Genomic DNA, 24,095 nt, shown 5'->3' with positions numbered 1-24,095 from the left:
TAACAGTTCATTTGCCAGATGAGCTAGTGTTCTGGTGAACAAACTTGAGGAAATGTTACATTAAATCATCAACCAGTGGGTCAGATTGCTAAACATGTTATAATGAAAGGCACATCACTTTCTATAGTAGGGGAGGGGGAAAATAGCTAATTCAAGGTTTTAGCTCTTGCTTCTGTTAGCATAATTTAAGAATAACAGGCTATTTTCTCACATACTTTAAGAAATATATTTATTGTTCTTTAAAGTCATTAGCATAAAGAACAACAAAGAAACCATTGTTGCAACTTGTACATGTCTATGAATTTTGAGGCAACTATGTGCCGACCTCTGAGCTCAGCTTCAGGGCCTGGAGAGTGGCTTGGAGCTGAGGTGTGACTGTGACTTGGGTGCACCTACCTGGGCACATCAAGAATGCTGTCACTTACCACAAACAACATGGTGCTGGCTTCTTTGGGACTTTTCTGGACTTATCCAATTGCTTTGTGGCAGGAGGAAGATGAGTTTATTGTGGAAGGGCTACTGAACATCTCCTGGGGACTGCGCCGGCCCATTCGTCTACAGATGCAGGATGACAATGAACGCATTCGCCCCCCTCCATCCTCTTCCTCTTGGCACTCTGGCTGTAACTTGGGCGCTCAGGGGTGAGTAAAGAAGGTAGACTGGGGATTGACCAGAGGTATCTGGGGGTTGCATGTGTTCTCAAGCTGGTAAATGCTGCCTTCTTCCAGCAAGCCTTGATCCAAGCTCCCATTCCCACTCCCCCCTGCTCTAGACTTGAAATGAGGAAAAAGGGGCATATGTTGGTGTTACTGGGCTTCCAGGCCTGTCACCACAATCAATGAATGAAAGAGTGAGAAAGGGAGATGCTGAGTCCAAGAGGAGAAGCACCAAGGCTTGAGTGAGCAGCATGCCATCGCTCGTGGAGTTCCTACTTCTCTGAGAGGTATTGTAGTGGCTAGCCAGGCTGTCTGCAGATTTCTGAGAGGACACCCAGTGCCCCAGCATCCTCCCCACTGGGACCACATCTCATAGAATGACCCCACTCCAGAGTTATTTAGGGCTCAAAACTTCTGTCCAAAGCTCTTAGAGGAACCTGGAAGTGGGGAAAGAATGTCAGGCCCTGACCAAGCCAGTCAAGCAAGCTCTGCTTCCTTTAGGTTACACCTGGAGTTGGGTGGTGGTGGGATGGTCTGGGAGGTCCTCTCTCCTGTGTTCCCACTAGAAGGTCTGTGAAGACTAAGTCTGTTCCTTCCTATGGCCAAATGAGTAGCTCTGTACATCTAGTAAGGCACACCCTCTTTACTGTTTTTGTGTGTGTGTGTGGCTATGCTGGGTCTTCCTTGTGGTGCATGAGCTCTTCATTGCTGCATGCAGGCTTTCTCTAGCTAAGGTGCACAGGCTTCTCACTGAGGTGGCTTCTCTTGGCAGAGCACAGGCTCTAGGGTGTGTGGGCCTCAGTAGTGTGATGCATGGGCTTAGTTGTCCCGCGGCATGAGGAATCTTGGTTCCCAAACCAGGGATTGAACCCATGTCCTCTACGCTGGCGGGCAGATTCTTAACCATTGGACCACCAGGGAAATCCCTACTATCTCGGATTTCAGTTTTTAGGATAAAGTGACAACCCTTTGTTCCATCCTAAAATTTGCTAACGCTTACTGCCTTGGGGCCAGAGCATGGTGGAATGCACCAAGATCTCAACCAAAACCACAGTGATGTTTTTTCTGTTTTAAATGAGAACCAAGCCCTTTCTGTTGGCCCCATTGAACATTTTGTTAAACTCCACAGCCAAATCTATTCTTCGCTGAATTTAAGAGAAACCTACAATGTTGCCAAAAGCTTGTAGCTGATCTGCTTTATTTCCAAGGGAATTTAAGGAGGAAAGTCTTTGCTTGTATTGTCAGTACTGGGAGCGGGGGGTGCCAGGGGAGCCGAGGAGAGGTCCAGTCACGGTTCTTTGGTTTCATCTAACTTTGCAGTTTCATACTCTGCTTTGCTTTCGGCATTTTCACTGTATTTGGTTTCAAGTGGGCCAAACTCATTCCATAGCACCAGCCGAGCCCGTGGAGTATTACATTTCATTCCCTAAGTGAGATGGTTTTTAAAATTCCGTTTGACCGTGTGGCCTTTGGCTGGCCTACTCCAGAGTCTTTCAGACTGTACTCTTGTTTCTTTGCCCTTCCTTATGGCATCAAGCTGGTCTTGGTTGCTTCTTGAAACCTGCAAATACTTTGACAGAGTTTTCAGGAATGATAAATAATGTCATTCCAGTGCCTACTATAGTAAAGTGAATGCCTGGACCACTGTTTTAAGAAGGGTACTGAGTTTGGAGGAGAATGGATACATGTATATATATGATTGAGTCCCTTCGCTGTTTACCTGAAACTATCACATTATTAATTGGCTATACCCCAATACAAAGTAAAGAGTTGTTTTTGTTTTTTTTTTAAGAAACATACTGAGACCAGTTTCTGCTTGGGCAATAAAGCAATAAAGACTAGGGAGTGGGCAGTGGCTGCTGGGGGTGCCAAGTGTACACCATTCCTGAGAGGCTCTGATTTCATTTGGGGCTCAGAAGCCCACAAGTTATAACTATACAACAGGTTGTTCTTTCAGATTTTCAATTTTCAATTGTCTTTCCTTAAGAATTATCATCCCTGGCGGTCCGGTGATTAGGCTCCACATTCTGACTGCAGACAGATTCAGTCCCTGGTCAGGGAACTAAGATCCCACAAGCCACATGGTGTGGCCAAAAAACAAACAAAAAAATATCATCCCTGGACTGTAAGTCCTATCTCTGCTGAGTCATAGTATTACCAAACCAAATTTGGGTCTGCTCACCTACATGCAGTAAAGCCAATTTACTGACACAAGGTTATGGTGAAGGAAGGTGCTGCATTTATTGCACATCCAAGCAAGGAGTATGGGCAGCTCATGCTCAAAAGACCTGAACTCTTTGATGGTTTTCAGGGAAGAGTTTTTAAAGGCAAGGTGAGGGAGACTGTTGCAGGGTGATAGATGCTTTCTCATTAATTTGGTGGTGAGGTAATTAGGTGGTACTTCAGAAGTCAACATCATCTGGTTCCAACTGGTTTGGGGTTTACCTACTTGTGGTCAGAATGCAGTTAACTTCTTATACCTGGTGGAGGATTAGGTATCTGCAAAACAACTCCTGGATATGGCTCAGGATATTATCTATAGCCCCTGAGGAGGAACTAAAGTTTCTTGAATTGTTTTACGACTAAGCTATTATTTTTTGTCTTGCTTGGCTGTTTTCCTTTGTTTCTGCATTTTCTCACTTCTCTGATTATGTTTGTTTTTTTGGAACTCAGGGAAGGCCTAGAAGGCTAAAGCTTTTGAACAAACAAGAAGAGGAGGATACAGGGGTGTGTTCCTGGGAAATCCACATAGGGTCTTGCTTGGTTTCACCAGGACACCTATGTTTGTCTTACCATGGGATGGTCTTAATTGGTCAAATATGATTCTCCTTTCTAGCCAAATCCTCTGTTGATTTTGGGTGTTTCTCTGAGCTGCTTCCATTGTCCTTCTGAGCTTTGGCAAGTTATTTCCCAGTTATCAGGGCAATACCAGGTCTCAACTCAGATTGCCTGCATGTGACCCTCTCTTCAGCAACCCTGAGCACACTGCCATCAGTGCCACTTCTATAGTTATTCTGACTCTCGTAGCAACCAACCTATTATTTTCCATTCCTGTTAGATTCCAGAAGAAATTTCTGAGTAATTCCTCCAACATAAATGGGTCTGTACTAGAATCTTTTCCCTAAAAATAAATGACCATTATTAGGGTTTTCTAAATAAGGCATAGACTTTGTAGGTGCTTAGAAACTCAGCACAGGTACCACACAGGTATTCTTTGTTGTTCTCTGTCCTGGGCTTGATGTTGCTACAGATGCTGGGAACAAGCACTTTCTCCCTCCAGAATTCACCTTCCTTGCCCAGTGCTTGGCTCAGGAGCTGGGCCAGCCTCATGAGGCCCTCAGCACAGCCTACCAGGTCCTTCATCACCTACTGCAGGGTAATCCCCAGAAGTATTCCCTTTGCACGAGTGGGATGGGGTGGGACTGAGTGAGTTCCTCTGCAGGGACTGAACCTTTTGTTTGTTTTTGCTTTCCAGTACCATCCTGAAGCCCCTCACCATGCCCAACATTACGATCTCAGAGGTGGATGCCCTGCCTGAGAATGATCAGACATTGAGCCCCACAGGTACGTGCATGGTGGGAGGATCCTCCAGTGTCGGACCAGCTGTGTGAAGACTGATGTGATGAATGTTGTATACTGTTACTTATTTTTTTGAAATACGAAATTCACATGGTTTGAGATTCAAAACTTATTAAGAAAAAAGAATTGAAAGTTTCATATCTCATCCACCCACTGATTTTCCCTCCCTAGAAGCAATCTGAAGGCTTTCTTCCGAAGATATTCTTTGCAAACACAAGGAAATACACACCAACAAAGCTTAATGGTTGGATGCCATTTTTTTCTTTCCCTTTCTTATATAAGTGGCAGCATTTTGCTCATCCCATTTCTGTTAGTTTGTCTTGAGGATTGTTCCATACAAACCCAGAAAGAACTTCTGCATTCTTTACAGGTCTGCAGTATATCATTGTATGAATAAATAATTTAATCGCTTCCTATTGATAAACATTTAAGTCATTTCTAGCCTTTAGACAAACAAAGGTGTAGACAATGTCCTTGTGCTTGTCCCATTTCACACATTTGTGTCTGTAGAATTCTTTCAAATTAAGTTTCTAGGTCTGAGGCTGTGTGCATTTGTAATTATGATAGATATTATCAGTTCATAATATCTTGCAAGTCCTTATATCATGCTTATCCTGTGCCTGACACTGTTCTAAGTGCTTTCAATTAATCAACTTATTTAAACCCATACAGTAATCTTGTGAGGTGGATGCTATTATTAACTTCTTCTATAGGTGATGTAGCTGAGGCACAGAGAGGTTAGTAATATATGGTGTCAGGAAGGAAGACATTTTTCTCTACCTGTTACCGAGTCCAAGCTCATTCTGCTCCACCACACAACAGGCCAATAAACTGAAAAATGAGGTGTTGAGGCAAAGAATATGAGTCGAAAAGCCATAGACTGAGACGATGGCAAACTAGTGTCTCCAAAAAAACCCATATTATCAGGGTCTGAATTCCAGTTTCTTTTGTAGAGCAGAGAAGGAGAGAAGGTGAAGACATAAAGTAAAAAGGTCATTTCTCTTGTAACATAGGAGGGGATGTGTTAAATTCATCTTTTCTGCAACCATTCACTGGTGGGCAGGGTCAGATTGTCTCCCTGTGAACTAACAAAGCCACTTTAGCTTAACATTTAGACAGAGGGACAGAGTTCCTTGAGGCAGGCCATTATGTATTATTATAATACACAAACAAAGGTAAAGTTAAAGAAACAGATCCAACATGGAGTCAAAATTGGCTTTTCCCTATTATAATCCCCCACTGTCAATGTCTGTTCCACAATCTTGTGGAAAGGGGGTGATGACCCTTCTAACTGCTTCCTCAGATGGACCTTTCTGGGAGTGTTCACCATTGGTGCCAATGTTCCAAATGTTGAGATTTGTCTTCTTTTTGGAAAGTGTCTTCTTTGCACTTGTAGACTTAAAAATATTCACAATCTAAAAGTTGAGAGTTATGTTTTATTCAGCAAGAATTTTTTAGGACTTCAAACCCAGGAGGCAGTTTCTCAAGGAATTCCGTGCTACATATGGGAAGATACAAGAGTCTGGGCTCACTGAAATCGTTCTTTTGATATACTTCTTAGTTAACTAAGGACCTGTATCCTCTATTCTTACATCCTGAGTTTCCTCAGTGCTCATCATAGGGAGTAGCCACAATCTGATGGCTGCAAATGGCAAGTAGAACTCAGGGCTCATCAGCTCACACTGGAGAGCTGCAATTGCTGATGACTGATCTCCTCTTGGTCAGGAATTTGGCCAACATCTGGGAAACATTTCATAATCAAACTTAGTCCCATGGTGCTGGCTGGGAGGCTCATCCAAGATCAGGTGAGAATTCTTGATATGCCACTCCAGGTGCTAAATTTTTGGATTAGGCCCTGTCAATAATTAAAGATTATCTAGATCTTCTGTCTAATTATGATCCAAGAGACATTCTCCCTTTTTACTTTGTCCCATACCTAGAATCACACTGTTACAATTACTTTATGTAATAAATGTGATCTGTTCCTTAAGATGTTTAGCCATAGAAGTTTTGTTGGAGGCCTGGTTACACTCAGTACTATAAGAGACAATAATCTTGTGAAAATGACAGGATATAAGTAATGCAGCCGGTAATATTGACAAAGACATAGTGCCGCAGGGAGACACAAAGCAAAAACAACTTGGAAACAAAGAATAAATTAAAATGATGATTAGCATAACTAGTTGTAGTGTTGGTCGCTCAGTCATGTCCGACTGTTTGTGACCCCATGGACTGTAGCTCGCCAGTCTCCTCTGTCCAGGGAATTCTCCAGGCAAGAATTCTGGAGTGGGTAGCAATTCCCTTCTCCAGGGGATCTTCCCAACCCAGGGATCTAACCTGGGTCTCCTGCACTCCAGGCAGATTCTTTACCATCTGAGCCACCAGGGAGTCCAATTGCAATAAAATATCAAGTCCACGGGAGAGCCATCTGGGGCCTCCAAATTGTGGCAGGATCAGAGAGAAAATGATATATTTTTCAGCTTTGGTTGCAAAGGTATACTTTATCAACTTGTTATAGGTCATACCATAAAAGTTTTTTTGTGAAAAAAAAATTAAAGCTAGTTTATTTCTCAAAGTCATAAAATTATAAGCCATATTCATGAGTCCATGTACAAAACTTAAAATAGCCTAGTTAAAGGTTTGAGTACAATGCAGTTACCAGGAAACTTTATTATTTCTGTGACATATAACATTTTAGATAATATATCAGGACATATCAGATGTTAGGGATTCCACATAAATTTTGGAAAATCTACATTAGTGGCATTTATCCATATACTATAACCTAAGGTTCTTCTCCAACCATTTGACAAGGATTTTGAGGTAATTTAACATATCAAATAAACTTAGTTTGACCTTCCTCTTTGAAATGTCTCAAAGATGTTCTTTTGAAGTATCCCAGAGTCAGCTGGAGGCTGAAAAAGCTTTAGTCAGATTTTGATATTTGGGAAAGTTTGTTAAAAATATCAAAAAGGTTTTAAAACACAAGAGGATCATAGTTCACTGTGAAACAATATTTATTCATTTAACCAAAGTCTCAAAATGATTAAAAGAAAGCAAATACGGATCACCTAAGGGCCCAGATGGAGAAGACAATGGCAACCCACTCCAGTACTCTTGCCTGGAAAATCCCATGGACGGAGGAGCCTGGTAGGCTGCGGTCCATGGGGTCGCTGAGAGTCGGACGTGACTGAGCGACTTCACTTTCACTTTTCACTTTCATGCATTGGAGAAGGAAATGGCAACCCACTCCATTGTTCTTGCCTGGAGAATCCCAGGGATGGGGGAGCCTGATGGGCTGCCATCTATGGGGTCACACAGAGTCGGACACAACTGAAGTGACGCTGCAGCAGCAGCAGCAGCAAGGGCCCAGAAACTCATACAACCTGTAATCAAAAAGGAGCACTTCTAATAGAAAGAGATAAATCAAATTCCATCCTTAACAAAATCCATTTACCTAGTTAACTTCAGTCTAAATTTAGTTAATCCTGACCTTGTATAAAACTTTCTCAATAAAATGTAATTTCATGCCTCATACCGTCGTCTTCTTTTTTTCTTTTTAGCGTTTATTAATTCGATCTTTTTTAACATTATTAACTGGATTTCGTTGCTGCATACAGGCTTTCTCTAGTTGCAGTGTGGGATGGTAGGGGGTGGTGGTGGCTACTCCCTGTTGTGGTATGTGGGCTTCTCAATGTGGTAGCTTCTCTTATTGCAGAGCCAGGCTCTAGGCGTGCAGGCTCAGTAGTTGTGGGGCACAGGCTTAGTTGCTCTGCAGCACATGGGAACCTTCTGGGACCAGGGATCAAACCCATGTCCCTTGCCTTGGCAGGGACATGGACCACCAGGGAAGTCCCTCCTCATGCCTTCTTAACCTCCTCACACATTCTACCATACTGAAATGTTTTATTGTCTTCAGTAGCTTTAATTATATATTTAAATTAGAATTACCAACTCCTAAAAATCTTAATTTCTAGTGAAAAGCAAGAGACAAATAATAGTTACCAAAATCTGAAGAAACTATTTTAGATGATTTTTAGCTAAAGTTATCAAGTTATTTTTTCTTGCTGACAAATTTGCAACAGATATAACAAAATTTCCTTTAACCTCTATTAAAACTAGGTGCAGTGAAAGAGTGCTCCTTAATATTGATGGCTCCAAAGACATAGCTATATTAATTAGATCAACAAACAAACATTAATATAAGACATTAATTTAATACTAAATACTTTCCTGTTCACTGAACCTAAAACTCATTCAGCTTAATTTCTTTTGTATTTAGAATTGTTTGGTTTGTAAGCACGTACTTTTCTTTAAGGCAACTTAAACAGGCCTCTTTTGTGAATTAACCTTAACAATAATATCCAAAGACACTTACTAAGATATACATATATGCACACAGACACAATAAGAAATATTATACTTTATTTTCCAAACTTAGTTATGAATCAGATATCACAATACAGAACTCACTAGTTTGTAAATAACTAATTTTTCTTAGAATAAGAAAAATTTTTAAAGGCTTCTTCCTTTTTTACTAATATTTATGGAAAACAAGTCAAGTTCTAAATTACTTTATCCTTTTTTCAAAATTTGCATTTTAAAGAGATGGCAGAGATGAGGAGACCAGATAGATAGGACATTTGCATCCCAAAGATACAGGCAAATTTCTCCTAAGATGACTTTGTTTCCCCTTTGTTTAATACTTGCCAGCCTCTTAAGATAAATATAGTATTTTGGGACTTCAGAGGAGAGGAAGGCAATTCACATGGAGATGGTAAAGCAGTGGTTGGTAAACAGATGTTTGCTTGGCCCTGAAAAGACAGTGTGACGCAAAGTGAACTTTGATCTCTGTTTCCTTCACCACATTTGGCCCATATTCTTTGCCGATACCTCTGATGATATTCTTTGCCGATACCTCTGATGATAGCTCTAGTCCTGTAATAGGCCTGCTATCTAAATCCTTCAGACAGTTAGGGGGAAAGTCAGTTTCTTCCTGAGTCTTTTTGGCTAAAAACTTACTTACAACCTAAAATTTAAGAATTTTAGGGAATTTTTAGGACTTCAAGGCTGGGAGGCTGCATCTCAAGGAATCCAGACTGAGAGAGCTACTCCAAAGAGTCCAGTAGTGGGCAGCTAAGATATATAGGAGTTTTGCAACAAAGACCAGGTAATCAGAAAATAATTGTTAATTAAAAAAAACCCAGATATTTCAAGTTAAGGAATTTAGTGCTTTTCTATGTATGGGAAAATGCAAGAGTCTGGGCTCAGTGAAATCATTCTTTTAAAATGCACCTTAGCTATCTGAGGCAAATATCCTGTGTTTTCACTTCCTGAATTTCTTCAGGGGTCACCGTAGGGAGTGGCTGCAGTCTGACGGCTGCTAACTGGCAGGTATTCTTTCCTTCCTGAGTTCTCTCAGGACTTACCAGCTCATCATCAGCTATGACTGCAGTCGCTGATGACGGTCATGGCCTTTGTTTGCTGATATGGCAGGTATTGTTCCATTTATCAGTCTTTTGGGTCTTGATTATTTTCAGCATGCCAGCAACATTTTGGGGTGGCAAATTTTGCTCCCCTACAGTGGCAGTGGTAGAGCTGGGGTTTGAACCTGAGAGTCTGGCTCTGAAGTCTGTGATCTAAACTTTGTCACTGTATTGCTTTTTGGTAAATTATGTATCAAGTTTTTTCCCCAGCAAAAAATACTGTTTTTATAAAATATATTTTTGGGGAAGCTGTAGGTACTGTAGCATTGGACAAGAAGAAGTTACTGTAACTGCCACATCCCAGGTCCCGTCAGACAGAGCTCATTTCCTCTTTCCATCTCAGACTCCAGGGGCCTGAAGTCCCTACAGGAAGACACCCCACAGTTGATGCGCACACGCAGTGATGTTGGGGTACGTCGCCGTGGCAATGTGAGGACACCCAGCGACCAGCGGCGAATCAGACGCCACCGCTTCTCTATCAACGGCCATTTCTACAACCACAAGGTAAGGGAGGCAGGGTAGCACGGGGCAAGGGGCAACCCTAGTGGGAGCAAGACCCCTTCCTGGGCAAGTGCCACATCAGGGCTACAGACACTTGGGAAGCCACTCAGTCTTTGCCTTGTGGGTAGGCTGCTGGCTCTGTTGGAGATGAGGGCCTCCAGATCAGGAGCCCCCCTAGATGGTGGTGGTATAGGAAAAACTGAGAAGATGCTTGTGTCCTAGGTCTTGGGTGAGTCCTTTGGGATGGGCCACCAAATGAGGGTCCATGGCTTTGCACAGGAAAGAATTCAGGAGTGAGCCACAGTAGAGTGAAAGTAGGTTTATTCAGGGAGCTACACATTCTTCCATAGACAGAGTGTGGGCTGTCTCAGAAGGGGAGAGGTGGACCTAGGGCATGGGGTCACCTGGGAAAGTGAAAGCAGTGCTGGGAGAAACACACTCTACAGAGAGTATAGCCCTGGGAGATACACATTTCACAGACGGAATGCAGGCCGTCTCAAAAGGAGAGTGGTGGCCCCAGGGCAGTGGGTCATCTGGGAATGTGAGAGCAGCCCTGGGCCATGGGGGTGGTTAGTCTTTATGGGATTGATAATTTCCTAGGCTAATGAGGGGGAGGACTATTCTAAGTATCTTGAAGAAGGGATGGAGATTTCCATGAATTGGGGTACCACCCACTTTTTGGCCTCTTATGGTTGACCTTAGAACTGTCATGGCACCTGTGAGTGGGTCATTTAGATACTAATGCATTACAATAAGTGCATATGGAGGTGAAGGTCTACTGGAAGTCAAATCTGCTGACATCTTGGGCCTAGTAGGTTCCAACCAGTTTTTGCGGTATCCTGTTCGCAATGGCTGTGCCATTCTTTTAATGGTTGTGCCCTGCCCCCTTTGTTCCTATCTCAGTGAGTGAGATGTGAGATGACCCATAGACAACCCTCATCAGAATCACCCCCTTTACCCCCAGTCCACATGTTACTCTCTTTCTGCACCATGTGCCTCCAGCTGCTATGTGGCCTGACTTCTCTGTGAGTTAAAGGGCTGCCCTGAAAGAGAGCTACAGGATTCAGGTTGATCTCACGTGGCCTGAGCCTGTAGCATCTTGAAGCAGGGTTTTGGTTTCTGGCTAGAGATTGAGATAGGGCAGCAGCAGGAAGATAGCTGAATCCTAGCCACTAGACCACCAGGGACCAGTGGCCAGTGAAAAAGCCTTGGCCCATCAACTGTGTAGAAATGAATTTCCACCTACAGGCAGAAAGGAGTGAAGCAAGTAAAGTGGTTGTTAGGAAGAAAGAGTACGGTATGTGTGGATAGACACCCTGGAGGGCTCAGAGAGAGAAGTTCACATCCTCACAGTAGTTTGGATCACTTTTATGGGGCTTTCATCTAGATTTCCTTTGATCAATCATCTTGGTTTGCCTGGTTCTGAGTTGGTATTTGATATATCTCAGGGCCCTCCCTTGTGTGCATGCACATCTCTTAGCCAAGATGGATTTGATCTAGGAGAGGCACCAGTGAGCAGTAGCATGAAGTGAGATCTTGATTCCCTGCCCAGGAACTGAACCTGGATAGCCTGGATGAAAACCAGGAATCCTAGCCACCAAACCAGCGAGGGCTAGAGGCTGGAAGCTATTTTTCCTTGGCTCTTGCTCCTAGTGAAAAATGCATTTATCATGGAGGCAAAAACTGTAAATGCAAGTACAGAGTTTATTATTAGAGACATAGCACAACAACATGTGGGAGAGCACACAGAGAAACAGTTTGATTAGATGAGAAAGAAGCAAGGCAGAGATGCACACCTGGGGAGAAAGGGTATGGGTGTCCTCCCTAATGAGGAGGAGCAAAGGAAAGAGGTATTTAATATAGGGCAGTTCTTTTGGGTCTTTGTCTTCCACCTGGCCAATCATCTTGTTTTGCCACCCTGGCTAATTTGTCCCAAGACCTTCCCCTTACGTGCATATGTACCTTTCAGACAAGATGGATTTTAATGGAAAGCATCCTGGGAGAAGCAAGACTCATCATGGCCTGGCAATGTCCCCTGACTTTTAACCCCCAAGGAGCCTTTATGCACATGTGCAGTGTCTCCTTTGCCCCAAAGATGGGAAATATATGGCCTCCTGATCCTTTATTCAAACAAGATTTAGCCCATCTCTGTTCCTGTCATGACTATTATCTTAAGGTAAATAGATAGGAGACAAAACCTATCTATTTACCCTGTTTCTGTTACTCCATTTTGGAGAGCAAATGTATCTAACCTGGAGCCCACCTATCTCCTGTTTCAGGAAATACTAATAGGCTAATTGTAAGAGTCCAGCCTGAAGCCCAGTTTTTCCTGCCCGTGAAATGCAAACATGAGACCAGTTGTAAATGCCTAGCCTGCGACCCATCTAGCTCCTGCCTCAGATTCTAGAGAAAAGACCTTGTGGGTAGTTGACATCATACCCCCTCCCTTTTTGACCTTCAAGGAGCCTTTTTGCACATGTGCAATTGGGGAGGTTTCCTTAACTTCCCTGGTGGCTCAGATGGTAAAGCGTCTGCTTGCAATGCGGGAGGCACATATTTGATCTCTGGCTTGGCAAGATCACCTGGAGAAGGAAATGGCAACCCACTCCAGGATTCTTGCCTGGAGAATCTCATGGACAGAGGAATCTGCTGGGCTACAGTCTGTGGGGTCACAAAGAGTTGGACATGACTGAGCAAGTTGACTTTCTTTTTTCTTTCCTTAACTTCAAGATTGAGAAATACATGGTCTTTTATCTCTTATCTGGACAGGGCCCAGCCTCCTCCATCATCTTGCTTTTATGGAGTTTCTACTATTAAGGCATTTCTACTCATGGGGAGAAACTGTTCAGCCTGGGGCCCATCTGTCTCCTGCCTCAAGACCCCAAGCTAGCTGACCCTCCTTCAGTCTTGCTGCTTGGCTTTAATCTGGCCCTGGAAACAATTGCATCATGAAAGAATGGTCACAGACTTCTTCATGTTGAAGTTGTAGTGGAGGGTGCTTTGTGTGTGTTTTGTTTGGATGGAGGGCCTCCTTATCTTTTCCTCTTTCCCTCCCCAGGCCTGCCAATTGGCAAGCTCAGTTCCCTCCAACCTCTTGTAATGGGATGGGTGCAAGTTCCTGAGCTAGGCAAAACCCAGGGCTCTTTGTTGACCTCAAAGCCAGATACTTCTAGGGTGTTGGGGCAGGGGACTCTCAGGAAGCCCAGATTGAGTGCCGTTGTCCTTGTCCCTTGGGTTTTAGTGCCCCATTCTTGTCTGTACACCTGCTCTGAGTCAGACTCTTCTGTTGACAGACATCAGTGTTCACGCCAGCCTATGGCTCCATCACCAATGTCCGCATCAACAGCACCATGACGACTCCACAGGTCCTGAAGTTGCTGCTCAACAAATTTAAGGCAAGTTCTCTGTGCTGGCTGTCTCAGACAGTGACGTGTGTGCCTCAGGGCCCCCAGAGGTGTCGAGGTGGGAGCTATGGAGAGTGTGTGTTGCCAGAGTAGGACGGCTCTGGGCAGAGAAGGTTTAGGTTCTATAGAGCCCATGAAATCAGCATCACCTGGGAGCTTGTTGGAAAAGCAGGTTTTCAGGTCTCTCTCTCCTCTGAATCAGGCCCACCAGAATGGGAACTCAGAGAGGAGGCCAGGGAACCTGTTCAACAAGGCTTACAGGGATTCTGATACCACTGAAGCCTGGGAAGCACTAGCCCTCAGGTCCTTCTCCACCAGAGAAGGACCCCAGACCTGATGACTGGATCAGGGCTCCATGTACATATTGACTTCTGTGCATTTAGGGAAGCTACTTTAAAAAATCTGTCTTCAATAGATGTGAAAATTATAGTGCCTGATGTTTTTAAAGTCTTGTTACTCTGTATGTTTTCCACAATCACCTTCTAAGTCTTTTGGAAGCCAGGTATTCTTATTTTTATAGAAGCCAGTGTCTCCTAGTGGTTTAAGGTATGGGCTCTGGGTTTGAATCTCCATCCATCATCTGCTGGTTGGATGAGTTGGACAAGTGACTTAAAATCCCTGTGCTTCTGCCTCATCATCTGTAAAATGAGGTTGAGAGCACCCATTGCTGGTGTCAACAGAAAAAAAATTGCACAACCTAAAAGTTGAGAGCTATGTATTTTTTCTGTTTAAACAAAATCTTGAAGTTTGTATTGGAGTATAACCGATTAACAATGTTGTTAATAGTTTCAGGTGAACAGTGAAGGGACTCAGTCATGCATATACATGTATCCATTCTCCCTCAAACCCTCCTCCCCTCGAGGCTGCCACATAACATTGAGCAGAGTACCATGTGCTATACAGTAGGTCCTTGTTGGTTATCCATTTTACATGCAGCAATGTGTACATGTCCATCCCAAACTCCCTAACTATCCCTTCCCCCAGGCAACCGTAAGTTCATTCTCTAAATCTGTGAGAGCTATGTTTTATTTGGCGTATATTCTTAGGACTTCAAGCCCTGGAGGCAACATCTCAGTTTTCCTGAGAAAATTGCTCCGAGGAGACAAAGAGGGAGCTAGATTACATAGTTTTTCAACAAAGGGCAAGTAGTCTGAATGTCAAAAGATTCTTGTGAATTAAAGGAAAACCAGATATCTCAAGTTAAGGAATTTAGTCTTTTTCTAGGTATGGGAAGATGCAAGTGTGTGGGCTCACTGAAGTCATTCTTTTGATATGCACCTCAGCTATTGGGCCAGTGTTCAGTCTTTTCACATCCTAAGTTTCCTCTGTGATCACGTGTGGAGTCGTTATAGTCCAATTGCTGCTAGTTGGCAAGTACTTTCTTTTTCCTTTCTGAGTCCTTCTCAGGATTCACTGGCTCACCATTGGAGGTGCCTACAATCGCTGATGACTGTAACATCTTTTGTTTACTGATATGGCAGGCAGTATTTTTCTTCTCACTGGATTTTCATGAGTATTAGATGAATTAAAACATGTAGAGTTTTTTTAGAACTGTGTCTGGCATGGTGCAATAAATATTAGCTCTTATTACCTATTATTATTAATAAAGTTACTTATCTGTCCCATCTCCTCATCACTTTTAGTGCTGTAGATAAATAGTCCTCCCCTCAAAAGAGCCTATCGTTTATTTAGCTTTGCAGTGTTCAAGAAGAAGAAATGGCCAAAGTTTAGATGTGTAAATATATGCTTTTAGTGAGTATCTTTTGTTCCTTCCTGATTCAGATTGAGAACTCGGCAGAGGAGTTTGCATTGTATGTGGTACATACCAGCGGTGGTAAGTAAGGCACTTAAAACTTTTAATTAGCTCAAAATAGCAAGTTAAAAACAGAATCTCTCCCTCATTTGCTTAGTTCTTGGTTTTGGAAACCTCCAAATGTTGTTTGCCTTCAAGGCGGGTGGGCTCTCTGGGTAAGTTCACTGGGGAATGCCATATATGGTCAGTAAACAAACCCTAAAACCTAACTGCCTGTAAAAAAAAAAAGAACTGGATTTTCTCAAAGCACAGAGAAAGCTATTTTCTCCAATGCAGCATCTTCCAAAAGGCTTGAGGCAAGGAAATATTGCTGGGGAGCGGCAGCAGTTGCTTTGAACAATACCTGTTGAATCTGTCATTTACAAATCAGTTTCCTGACTTGTATGGCCACATCCCCTAAGGTGCTTGGTCCATTTGAGCCCCTGAGTTGACACAGTGAGAAAGACCGCAGGCAACTCAGAGCTGCTCTTGGCTGTGTGTGGTTCCAGAGAAACAGAAGCTGAAGAACACGGATTATCCTCTGATTGCCCGGATCCTCCAGGGCCCATGTGAGCAGGTTTCCAAAGTGTTCCTTATGGAGAAGGACCAGGTGGAAGAAGTTACCTATGATGTGAGTCCTTTTTCAGTCCGATATCTGTCCCAGGAGGGTGGGGGGTGGGTTGGATAAACGATAACTGGGTTATAGCTTGGTTTTTTTGCCCAACTTTGTTGCTATTTCTCAATACTAGGTTTTCTTGAATGGTAATGGTCATGGGGCCAAGGAAAATTAATGTAGAGGCTAGGTTGAGGCTGTGTCCTGTGGGAATTAATTGGAAGAATGCTGAGGCACAAAATGATTTCCATAGAAGGAATAAATTTATTGAGGCTTTTTGGTATACTTAAGGGCTGAAAAGTTTCTGCAAACCTTTTCTAAGCAGTTTCAAGAAGTTAGCTGAGATTTTACCTTACACACTAGTCTGCTTTTGCTATAGTAACAAACATTCCCAAATCTTAGTCACTTACAACAGCAAACATTTACTTTCTCGATCAGGATTCGGCAGGCTGGTAGCAGTCGTTCTACTCTAGATGTGGTTTGACTTCAGGTGGCTCAAATGGTAAAGAATTTGCCTGCAATGCAGGAGACCCAGGCTCAATACTTAGGTTGGGGAGATCCCCTGGAGGAGGAAATGGCAACCCATTCCAGTACTCTTGCCTAGAGAATTCCATGGACAGAAGAGCCTGGTGGGCTACAGTTCACAGGGTCACAAAGAATAGGACATGACTGAGTGACTTTCACTTTCACTACATTGCGTGTCTTATTCAGAGACCAAGGGTTCAGAGGCAGTGGCTGCTTAGGTATGCTTCTTATGGCAGATGGCTGGAGTGCAAGAAACCATGTAAGCTCATTTAAAGCCCCCACTTGGATTTGACATATGTCACATCCACATGCATGTTCCGTTGGCCAAAGCAAGTTGCGTAGCTGAGCCCAACATTAACAGGATGAAGAAATATACTTCTCGCATGGAGAAGAGTTGATGGAGCAGGGTGAGGATGCTGATGAGGGGGGAAGAGTGGCTGGTGGGGGTCACTCTCTCACTTATAGCTTCTCAGGAGGAAGTTCACATTTGGATACCTGTTTGAGACTTGAGGCACAAATCATCATTCTGAGCTTGGTTCCTTAAATTCTTTTAGGGGAGATCAGAGGAGTTTATTGAATATTATGAGTTCTAGTCTTCTCTGCATGACTGAATCGAGAGAAAGTGCTTTTCTGTGTTTGACATTACCTCTCGTGGTATTGAATACATGAGATAAAAATGAGAAGTTATGAGATAATGTATTAAATATCATGTAGATAAAGCGATCTTTATCATGGACTCTCTGCCCACCTTGAGAGGAATAAAACTTGGTTCCTGTCTTTGAGGAAATCCTGAATTAGCACAGAAACAGATTTCCCAAGTCTTTGTGCCTAACATGAGAGAGATGCCCAAAAAAGTTGGAATAGTGCTGATAGAGGTCTTTTACCCCAGACTTACTTTTTCCTCCTCAGGTGGCTCAGTATATAAAGTTCGAGATGCCTGTCCTTAAAAGCTTCATTCAGAAGCTCCAAGAGGAAGAAGATAGGGAAGTCAAGAAGCTGATGCGCAAGTAAGCATGGCCCCTGGGGTGGCTGGTTGGGTTCTCCTGAGGCCTCAATGAGAGAAGGCTCTGCTCTGGAGCCTTGCAGGGGCTATGTGAGCTGCTGCCGGGATCTGGGTCTTATGGACTTTGTTCAGGGGACTTCCTGTTGACAATACCATATGTCAGGTGGGGACATGAAACTTGTGTTGATGTGTTCGTCTTTCTGCTTCTTGTTCAACTTCTCATTTTGATATGGGACATAAAAATATTCCAAGGATTTTAGGAAGTTTGTTTCAGTAGTGGAAATTCATCTGAGTACCTCTAAAATCCCTTCCTTGTATCTTTCCTCCTTTTTTTTTTTTTTTTTTTCAACATCTCTTCTGGAAATTGCATTTGGGTTGAAAATTCCAGCACTAAAACTTTGTTCTAGGACGGATTTTGTTATTTTTTTTTTGTCATATTTAGTCACAAAGTAGATTGCATTTCACAGAGATGGCAGAACAATTGAGATTTTCTTGCCACTAGAGAATAAAGTCAATGCTACATTTATTGTATTGGTGATAACTAGTATGATAGCAGTGAACGTTTATTGAGCACTTACTATGTGCCAAACTTTAAAAATGGTTTTTGCTGTGTAGTGCAAAGCCATGTTCACTCTGTATAACAGTGTCCACTCCAGTATCTGAATTGCCATAATTCAGGAAAGGTATAAAAAACAGTACTTAATCAATAAGCCATGGACCTCCATGCCTGGTAGTTACTATATCCTCTTTGGCAAAAATATGAAGTTGCCATTTTTGTAGGCTCCTCCAAATGATAAAAATAATGGCAATTTCCTATGGTCCAGCCTAGTTGAGGATTAGATGATCCTCTATGCATAGTGCCTTAAGCATATTAAGCACTCAGTGAAGGGAACCTTATTACTGTTCATGTTATTTCACCTTCTCATTCTTTGTCAGATTTGCTAATAATTATAAAATAATTATAATAGTTTGGAGTGAGCCTCTTCAGCCCTTTCATCCCCGTTGTGGTAATGAACACAAGTAACGAAGTGGTTCAAGACTGGGCCAGTAAGAGAAGCAAAGGGTTGACACATTTGGCCCCACTGTGACCCAGGTGGTGGGGGAGGGTCACAAGAGGGACTGTGTTGCTTTTTGCTCTCCACTGCAGCTCTTCTATCCCCAGGTACACTGTGCTCCGCCTAATGATTCGGCAGAGGCTGGAGGAGATAGCTGAGACTCCAGCAACAATCTGAGCCACTAGAAGGAGGGGATCCAGATGCTGCAGAGGCCATTGCTGCCCAGAGAAGACTCACAGGAAGCTGGATGCCTTCCATGGAAACATTTAAAAGCAAATCTTTTCCAGCTTTCAAACCACAGTGGAGATGCCAGCAACTCCCTGTCCTCTGTTTCCCTGCTCCTTTCCTTCACTCACAAGGACTTTCAGTTTTTATTATAAGGAGGACCCAGAATGTGTGTGCACATGTGTGTGCTCATATGGTACACATCCACATGCCTACATGATATACTCACATCCAATTCAATTCCAAGCAACCAGCACTAGTGCTTAAGGCTGGCAAATATGTGCTTGTAGGCAGGAAAATCAGAGGAGTCACTGCCAATCTGAGGGGTTTTAGACTGAAGAAAAAATTTCTCCTCTCAAGTGCCAAGGAGCAACCATACATACCTGCTCAACTTTAGAAGGAAAACAAGGTCTAGCACACTCACCATCTGGGGTTTTTATGTGTTAATAGGAGCTTCCCTGGTAGCTCAGCTGGTAAAGAATCCACCTGCAATGCAGGAGAACCCGATTCGATTTCTGGGTTGGGAAGATCTCCTCCTGGAAAAGGGACAGGCTACCCACTCCAGTTTTCTTGGGCTTCCGTGGTGGCTCAGATGATAAAGAATCTGCCTGCAATACAGGAAACTGGGGTTTGTTCCCTGGGTTGGGAAGATCCCTGGAGAAGGGAATGGCTACCCACTCCAGTATTCCTGCCTGGAGAATTCCATGGACAGAGGAGCCTGGTGCGCTACAGTTCATGGAGTTGCAAAGAGTCGGACAAGACTGAGCAACTTTCACTTTCACTGTGTTAATAGATATTCTCTCTGTATGCCTAGAAGGATCTGTGAGTCTGAGATCCTTGGAAATAAACAAATTAATTAACAAACTGTGCCCTCAAGGCAGGTCTGATGGAAAGAAAAAGATAAACTATCAGTGGGGTAGATGCAATAAGCCCACAGGTTTTTACACTGGAAACTTTGATTGTTCTAAATAACAAGGACATATCTGTGTGGATGCCAGTGAAGAATGGACTCTGCCTTGGCCCTTGCCTCCCTGGCTACCTCTCGGAAATAGGGGGAGCCTGATGTTTCTCTCAGCATGCCAAGCTGTTGACCCCAATTCTTTGGTGCCTCCTGAGTTGAAAGAAATGTCTTATGAAACAGGTCTCACTCGTCTGTACACGGTGCTGACTGGCTGGCGAGGCCAGGGCCTCTTCTTGGGTGGCTGGGAAATTTCCCCTCCTTGGGGAAATGTGAAGACTTCTTGTAGAATGACAGGTGCCTGTAAGCTCAGTCCATTTGCACATAATCAAGGAGTCTTCCTGCACTTGGAGCTGAAGTCCTATGTTTGAAGTCAAGGCTTTAAACTTTCCAACCACTATATTCTTGCAAGTTGCTGTCACGTTGTATGTGGAGATGGACTCTTAGGAATGAAGACTTCTGCTATTTACCAAGTTTGGGGTTCAGGGATGCCTTTTGGACTGCCCTCTGATGGTGCATAATTAGGATGGAGCTTCTCTATCAGCTTCTCTGAGCAGCTACCTGCGAGATCTTTAGAGAGACTCCGATGGAGGGGAAAGGGCAAGAAGAGTCTGTCCCTTGGAGACCCCCATTGGGAAGATTGACAAGTAGCTCAGCCCCAGTACAGCTGATACCATTTGAAGAGGGTTAGATGGATGATTGGAACAGGGTGCTGGCTGTGGAGGTCAACCAAGCAGGGCCGGAAGCTCCTAACAGCAAGAGGCTGAGCCTTGTTGGGGTAGAACTCCCCATCTCTTCTCTACCTCCTCTCTGAAGATTTGGAGAGCTGGGCAGTTGAGGAAAGAAGAGCCACTGATCTGTGCCTGCAAGGAAAGTGGACCCTTGCAGCAGAGCTTTTCCTGCCAGGGGCACCCTTGCCCCCATCTGCCCCTGTGGCTTCCAAGAAAGACCTCTTTAGATGGCTTACAGCTGTGGTTTCATTGTTGACTTTTGAGAAGTTGGTATGCTGCCACTTGTCGTTTTGCCAAGGATCTCTTAGCAAGCTTGCTGCCTCTGTGGGGATATCCACCAGCCTTGTGCAGGGTGGACTGGAAATCAGGAGGGCCTTAGCCTCCTCAGTGGGCTTCTGCAAAATGCACAGAAAATAATAGAGGCCCAGGGAGAGGCTTCTTTTGTTACAGATGGGAAAGAACAGTTTTGTGAATGCAAACATACTTCCTGAATTTTGCATTTGAGAAATGACTTGGAAAACTTTTCTTCTGGTTATTTTTATTTTGAATGTTCAAAGCCTTTGTTGGCCCCAATAATCTTCCTTGAACGGCTTGGGAAAAGTGTTTCCACAACGTAAATTACTAATGACTAACTTTTATTGGATAGCTGTTTTGGTTTATCAATGTTCTCTTTAATTTGCACTAACATTATGATAGCGTTAAACATGGAAATGTTGCGAAATGTCAGTTTGCCAGATCACTTTCTGAGAAAGTGATACTGGGGTAGACTTGGTTTTTTTAAAGATTGGGGATTGGGGTGGAATTAAGGGAAATCTCTTACATGATACATTCCACTTAATGCAGGCCCCACTTTTCCATTTTGACTCACCCTGTTTAGAAATCATTTCTCATGTACTTATAACCCAGTCAGGAATTTTGGAAAGATTCTTTGAAATAGAGACACTGCTATGATGTAGAGCTGTATTTTCTCACTGGTATCACATGGCCTTCCAGCTTTGAACTCCTGGACAGATTTGTGTGCATTTATGTAACTGTGTGCAATGAACCTGAAATCGTGTGATGAACAAAGGGCCAATTTATAGGGTTTTTTTCCCTCTCTTGTGAAAAGCAACATAGCCTCATCCGACTTAATCTTTTTCCCGGAGCTTATGTTATAAGGTGATCAAATGAAGGAAAAACTTGAGTTTATCTGATTGGTGATAAGGGGATCCAGTTCCCCTGGTGATGTTGGAATTAAGCACAAGGTAACATTCTTAGTAATCACATTATTGAGAATGTGAGGAGTTAAATTGTAGGAGAAGGCGGGTGCTGGTTACCTTGAGTAGGAAATGAAAAGCACAAATAGGCTTGACTGTGCAAACTGGTGAGGAATGTGCATACTGACCTCCAGGTTTTTGGACTTTAACTCTGAGTTGAGGTTGAGATGGGAGAATCTGAGATTAGTCATCCCTGTGACAAATGCTGAGCCCTGAGTTTGAGGTTTTGGCCTGAGACTTCAAGGAATAATATATTCACCTTTCCCTCCTTTCTACCAGAAAGAAAACAAGACACTCTCCTAGAGACCTCTAGATAACGATATTTTGTCATCAGTGTAGATAAGACTTTAGGACATAAAGACCAAAAAATAAAAAAGTCACTCAAAACACAAACCTTGTTTTCTGATGCAAAAATGTCTTGGCAAGAATTCTTTCTCTAGAGTTTGGGCAGTTATTTCAGGGTTAGGAGTTTGGAAAGAGAGATGGATCACAGAAGGGGAAGAAGTTCTCTTAAGAAAAGAGATGCTGTCTTTAAAAAACAAAACTGTTTCAAAGCTCTGTAGCACAGAGAACATGGTGCCATAGGTACATCTCCAAGGGAAGTTTCTGTATGAACAAAGGAGTTCCACAGGTGGCCCTAGTAGTAATGAACCTGCCTGCCAATGCAGATCTAAGAGACACAGATTCAATCCCTAGGTCAGCTTCCTGATCCCCTGCAGAAAGGCATAGCAACCCACTCCAGTATTGTTGCCTGGAGAATCTTATGGACAGAGCAGCCTGACAGGCTGTGGTTCATAAGGGTCACACAGAGTCAGATAGGACTGAAGCAACTTAGCACACCAGCATAGAGCCCAAACCATGATGTGAAGGCTTAGGTAGGGCAGAGATGTCCTTGAGCACTGATGCAGCAGTGCAGATTCTCTAGTCAAGTCTCTACTTAAATTGTTTTACACAAAGTCTTCTTGTTGGAGGCAGATGAGATGAGAAATGATCTAGAGAGGTAAAAATAGACAAATGTGGCACCCTTTCTTTCTGAGGGAATTGACAGCATTTACCCTGTCATGGGAGGTTACAGCTCCCCCTGTGTTATAGCCAAGCACTAGACATGGACAAGCTGAAAAGGGAGAACCGCAGTTTACCTGTGGAGCCTCCCCAGCAGATCGCAGACCTGTTTTCCAAGCTACTGGTTTCTGGTGTATAATTGCTACTGTTTCTTAAGGGTTTCCCCATTTGATTTAGCTTTGTGAAGTATCTTTTATCTTAATCATAACTTGCTTTTCAAGCAATGGTACATGACCTGGTTCAATGTTTGGGTTCTGAATTTATAAACTGGTATGTTTAGATATCTTAATGTAACTTGACAAGTCCTCAGTAGGGAGCTGTGAATTTCTGTAACATTTTGATATGTTTTAAAGCACCTGACTTAGATCTTGTTGAATAAAGCACTCTCAAAAAGAATTTTCTGGTGGACGAGTGTGTGTGTCTGCTGCATTATAGGAGGGCTGGGGATGGGAATGTGAAGGTGCATCTGGGAGAGGCTTTGATTTACTTCCTTCAGAGTTTATGGTTTGAATGTGTTCGGATTTGGTTCCAGTTTTCCAAATAGAAAGTGAAACTAGGATATTCCTTAGGGATCTTGAGTTCAGGCCCCGGTGGAACCAAGAATTGTAGGAATAGCTGGGGACAGCTGTTCAGTGAGGCTGAATTTTTGTCCTAACTCTACCCTGGGTTTGTTGGGGCCAATTCATTGAACCTTTTTCTAGGACTTGTTTCCTCATCTGTCAAATGGTCAAACCACTGTCTAGGGTTGGGAACCTGGGTTTATCTCCGTTGATGGCAGCCCCCCAGGGGTTGCCAACCCTAAGACCTACAGATTAGGGCCCAAGTTCAATCAGATGGTATGGGGGAAGGGTGATGGTTAATTTTATGCACAACTTGGCTAGGTCATGGCACCCAGATATTTGGTCAAACACTAGTCCAGGTGTTGCTGTGATGATATTTTTAGATGGGATTAAGCAGGTGGCACAAATGGTAAAGAACCCAACTGCCAATGCAGGAGCCATAAGAGAAGCAGGTTTGATCGCTGGGTTGGGAAGATCCCCTGGAGGAGGACACAGCAACCCATCCCAGTATTCTTGTCTGGAAAATCCCATGGACAGAGGAGCCTGGCTGGCTACAGTCCATACGGTCACAAAGAGTTGGACATGACAGAAGTGACTTAGCATGCACACAACATTGAAATCAATAGGCTTTGAGTAAAGCAGATCACCATCTATAATGTGAGTAGGCCTCATCCAATCAACTGAAGGCC

The 24,095-nt window shown here is 43.4% G+C and overlaps 1 protein-coding gene across 3 annotated transcripts in view; it reads left to right on the top strand.

Annotated features, from left to right (window-relative positions):
* Positions 1-23,258, top strand: part of RASSF2 (Ras association domain family member 2) — a 49,401-nt gene extending 26,143 nt beyond the window's left edge. For 2 of the 3 annotated variants that reach the window (XM_065921449.1, XM_065921450.1), the window contains exons 4-11: positions 490-641; positions 4,132-4,220; positions 10,065-10,225; positions 13,516-13,617; positions 15,409-15,460; positions 15,928-16,049; positions 17,466-17,563; positions 18,707-23,258. In XM_065921449.1, the coding sequence (XP_065777521.1) occupies positions 490-641; positions 4,132-4,220; positions 10,065-10,225; positions 13,516-13,617; positions 15,409-15,460; positions 15,928-16,049; positions 17,466-17,563; positions 18,707-18,791 (861 nt within the window). In that variant the 3' untranslated portion in view covers positions 18,792-23,258. The remainder of the gene's footprint in view (positions 1-489; positions 642-4,131; positions 4,221-10,064; positions 10,226-13,515; positions 13,618-15,408; positions 15,461-15,927; positions 16,050-17,465; positions 17,564-18,706) is intronic. The other variant, XM_065921451.1, reaches the window with a different exon arrangement.
* Positions 23,259-24,095: the final 837 nt, after the last annotated feature.

This window comes from Muntiacus reevesi, chromosome 2 (assembly GCF_963930625.1).
Source record: "Muntiacus reevesi chromosome 2, mMunRee1.1, whole genome shotgun sequence".
Classification (NCBI taxonomy): domain Eukaryota; kingdom Metazoa; phylum Chordata; class Mammalia; order Artiodactyla; family Cervidae; genus Muntiacus; species Muntiacus reevesi.
The sequence above is the reverse complement of the archived record's forward strand: the minus strand, read 5'-3'. Positions and strand labels throughout refer to the sequence as shown.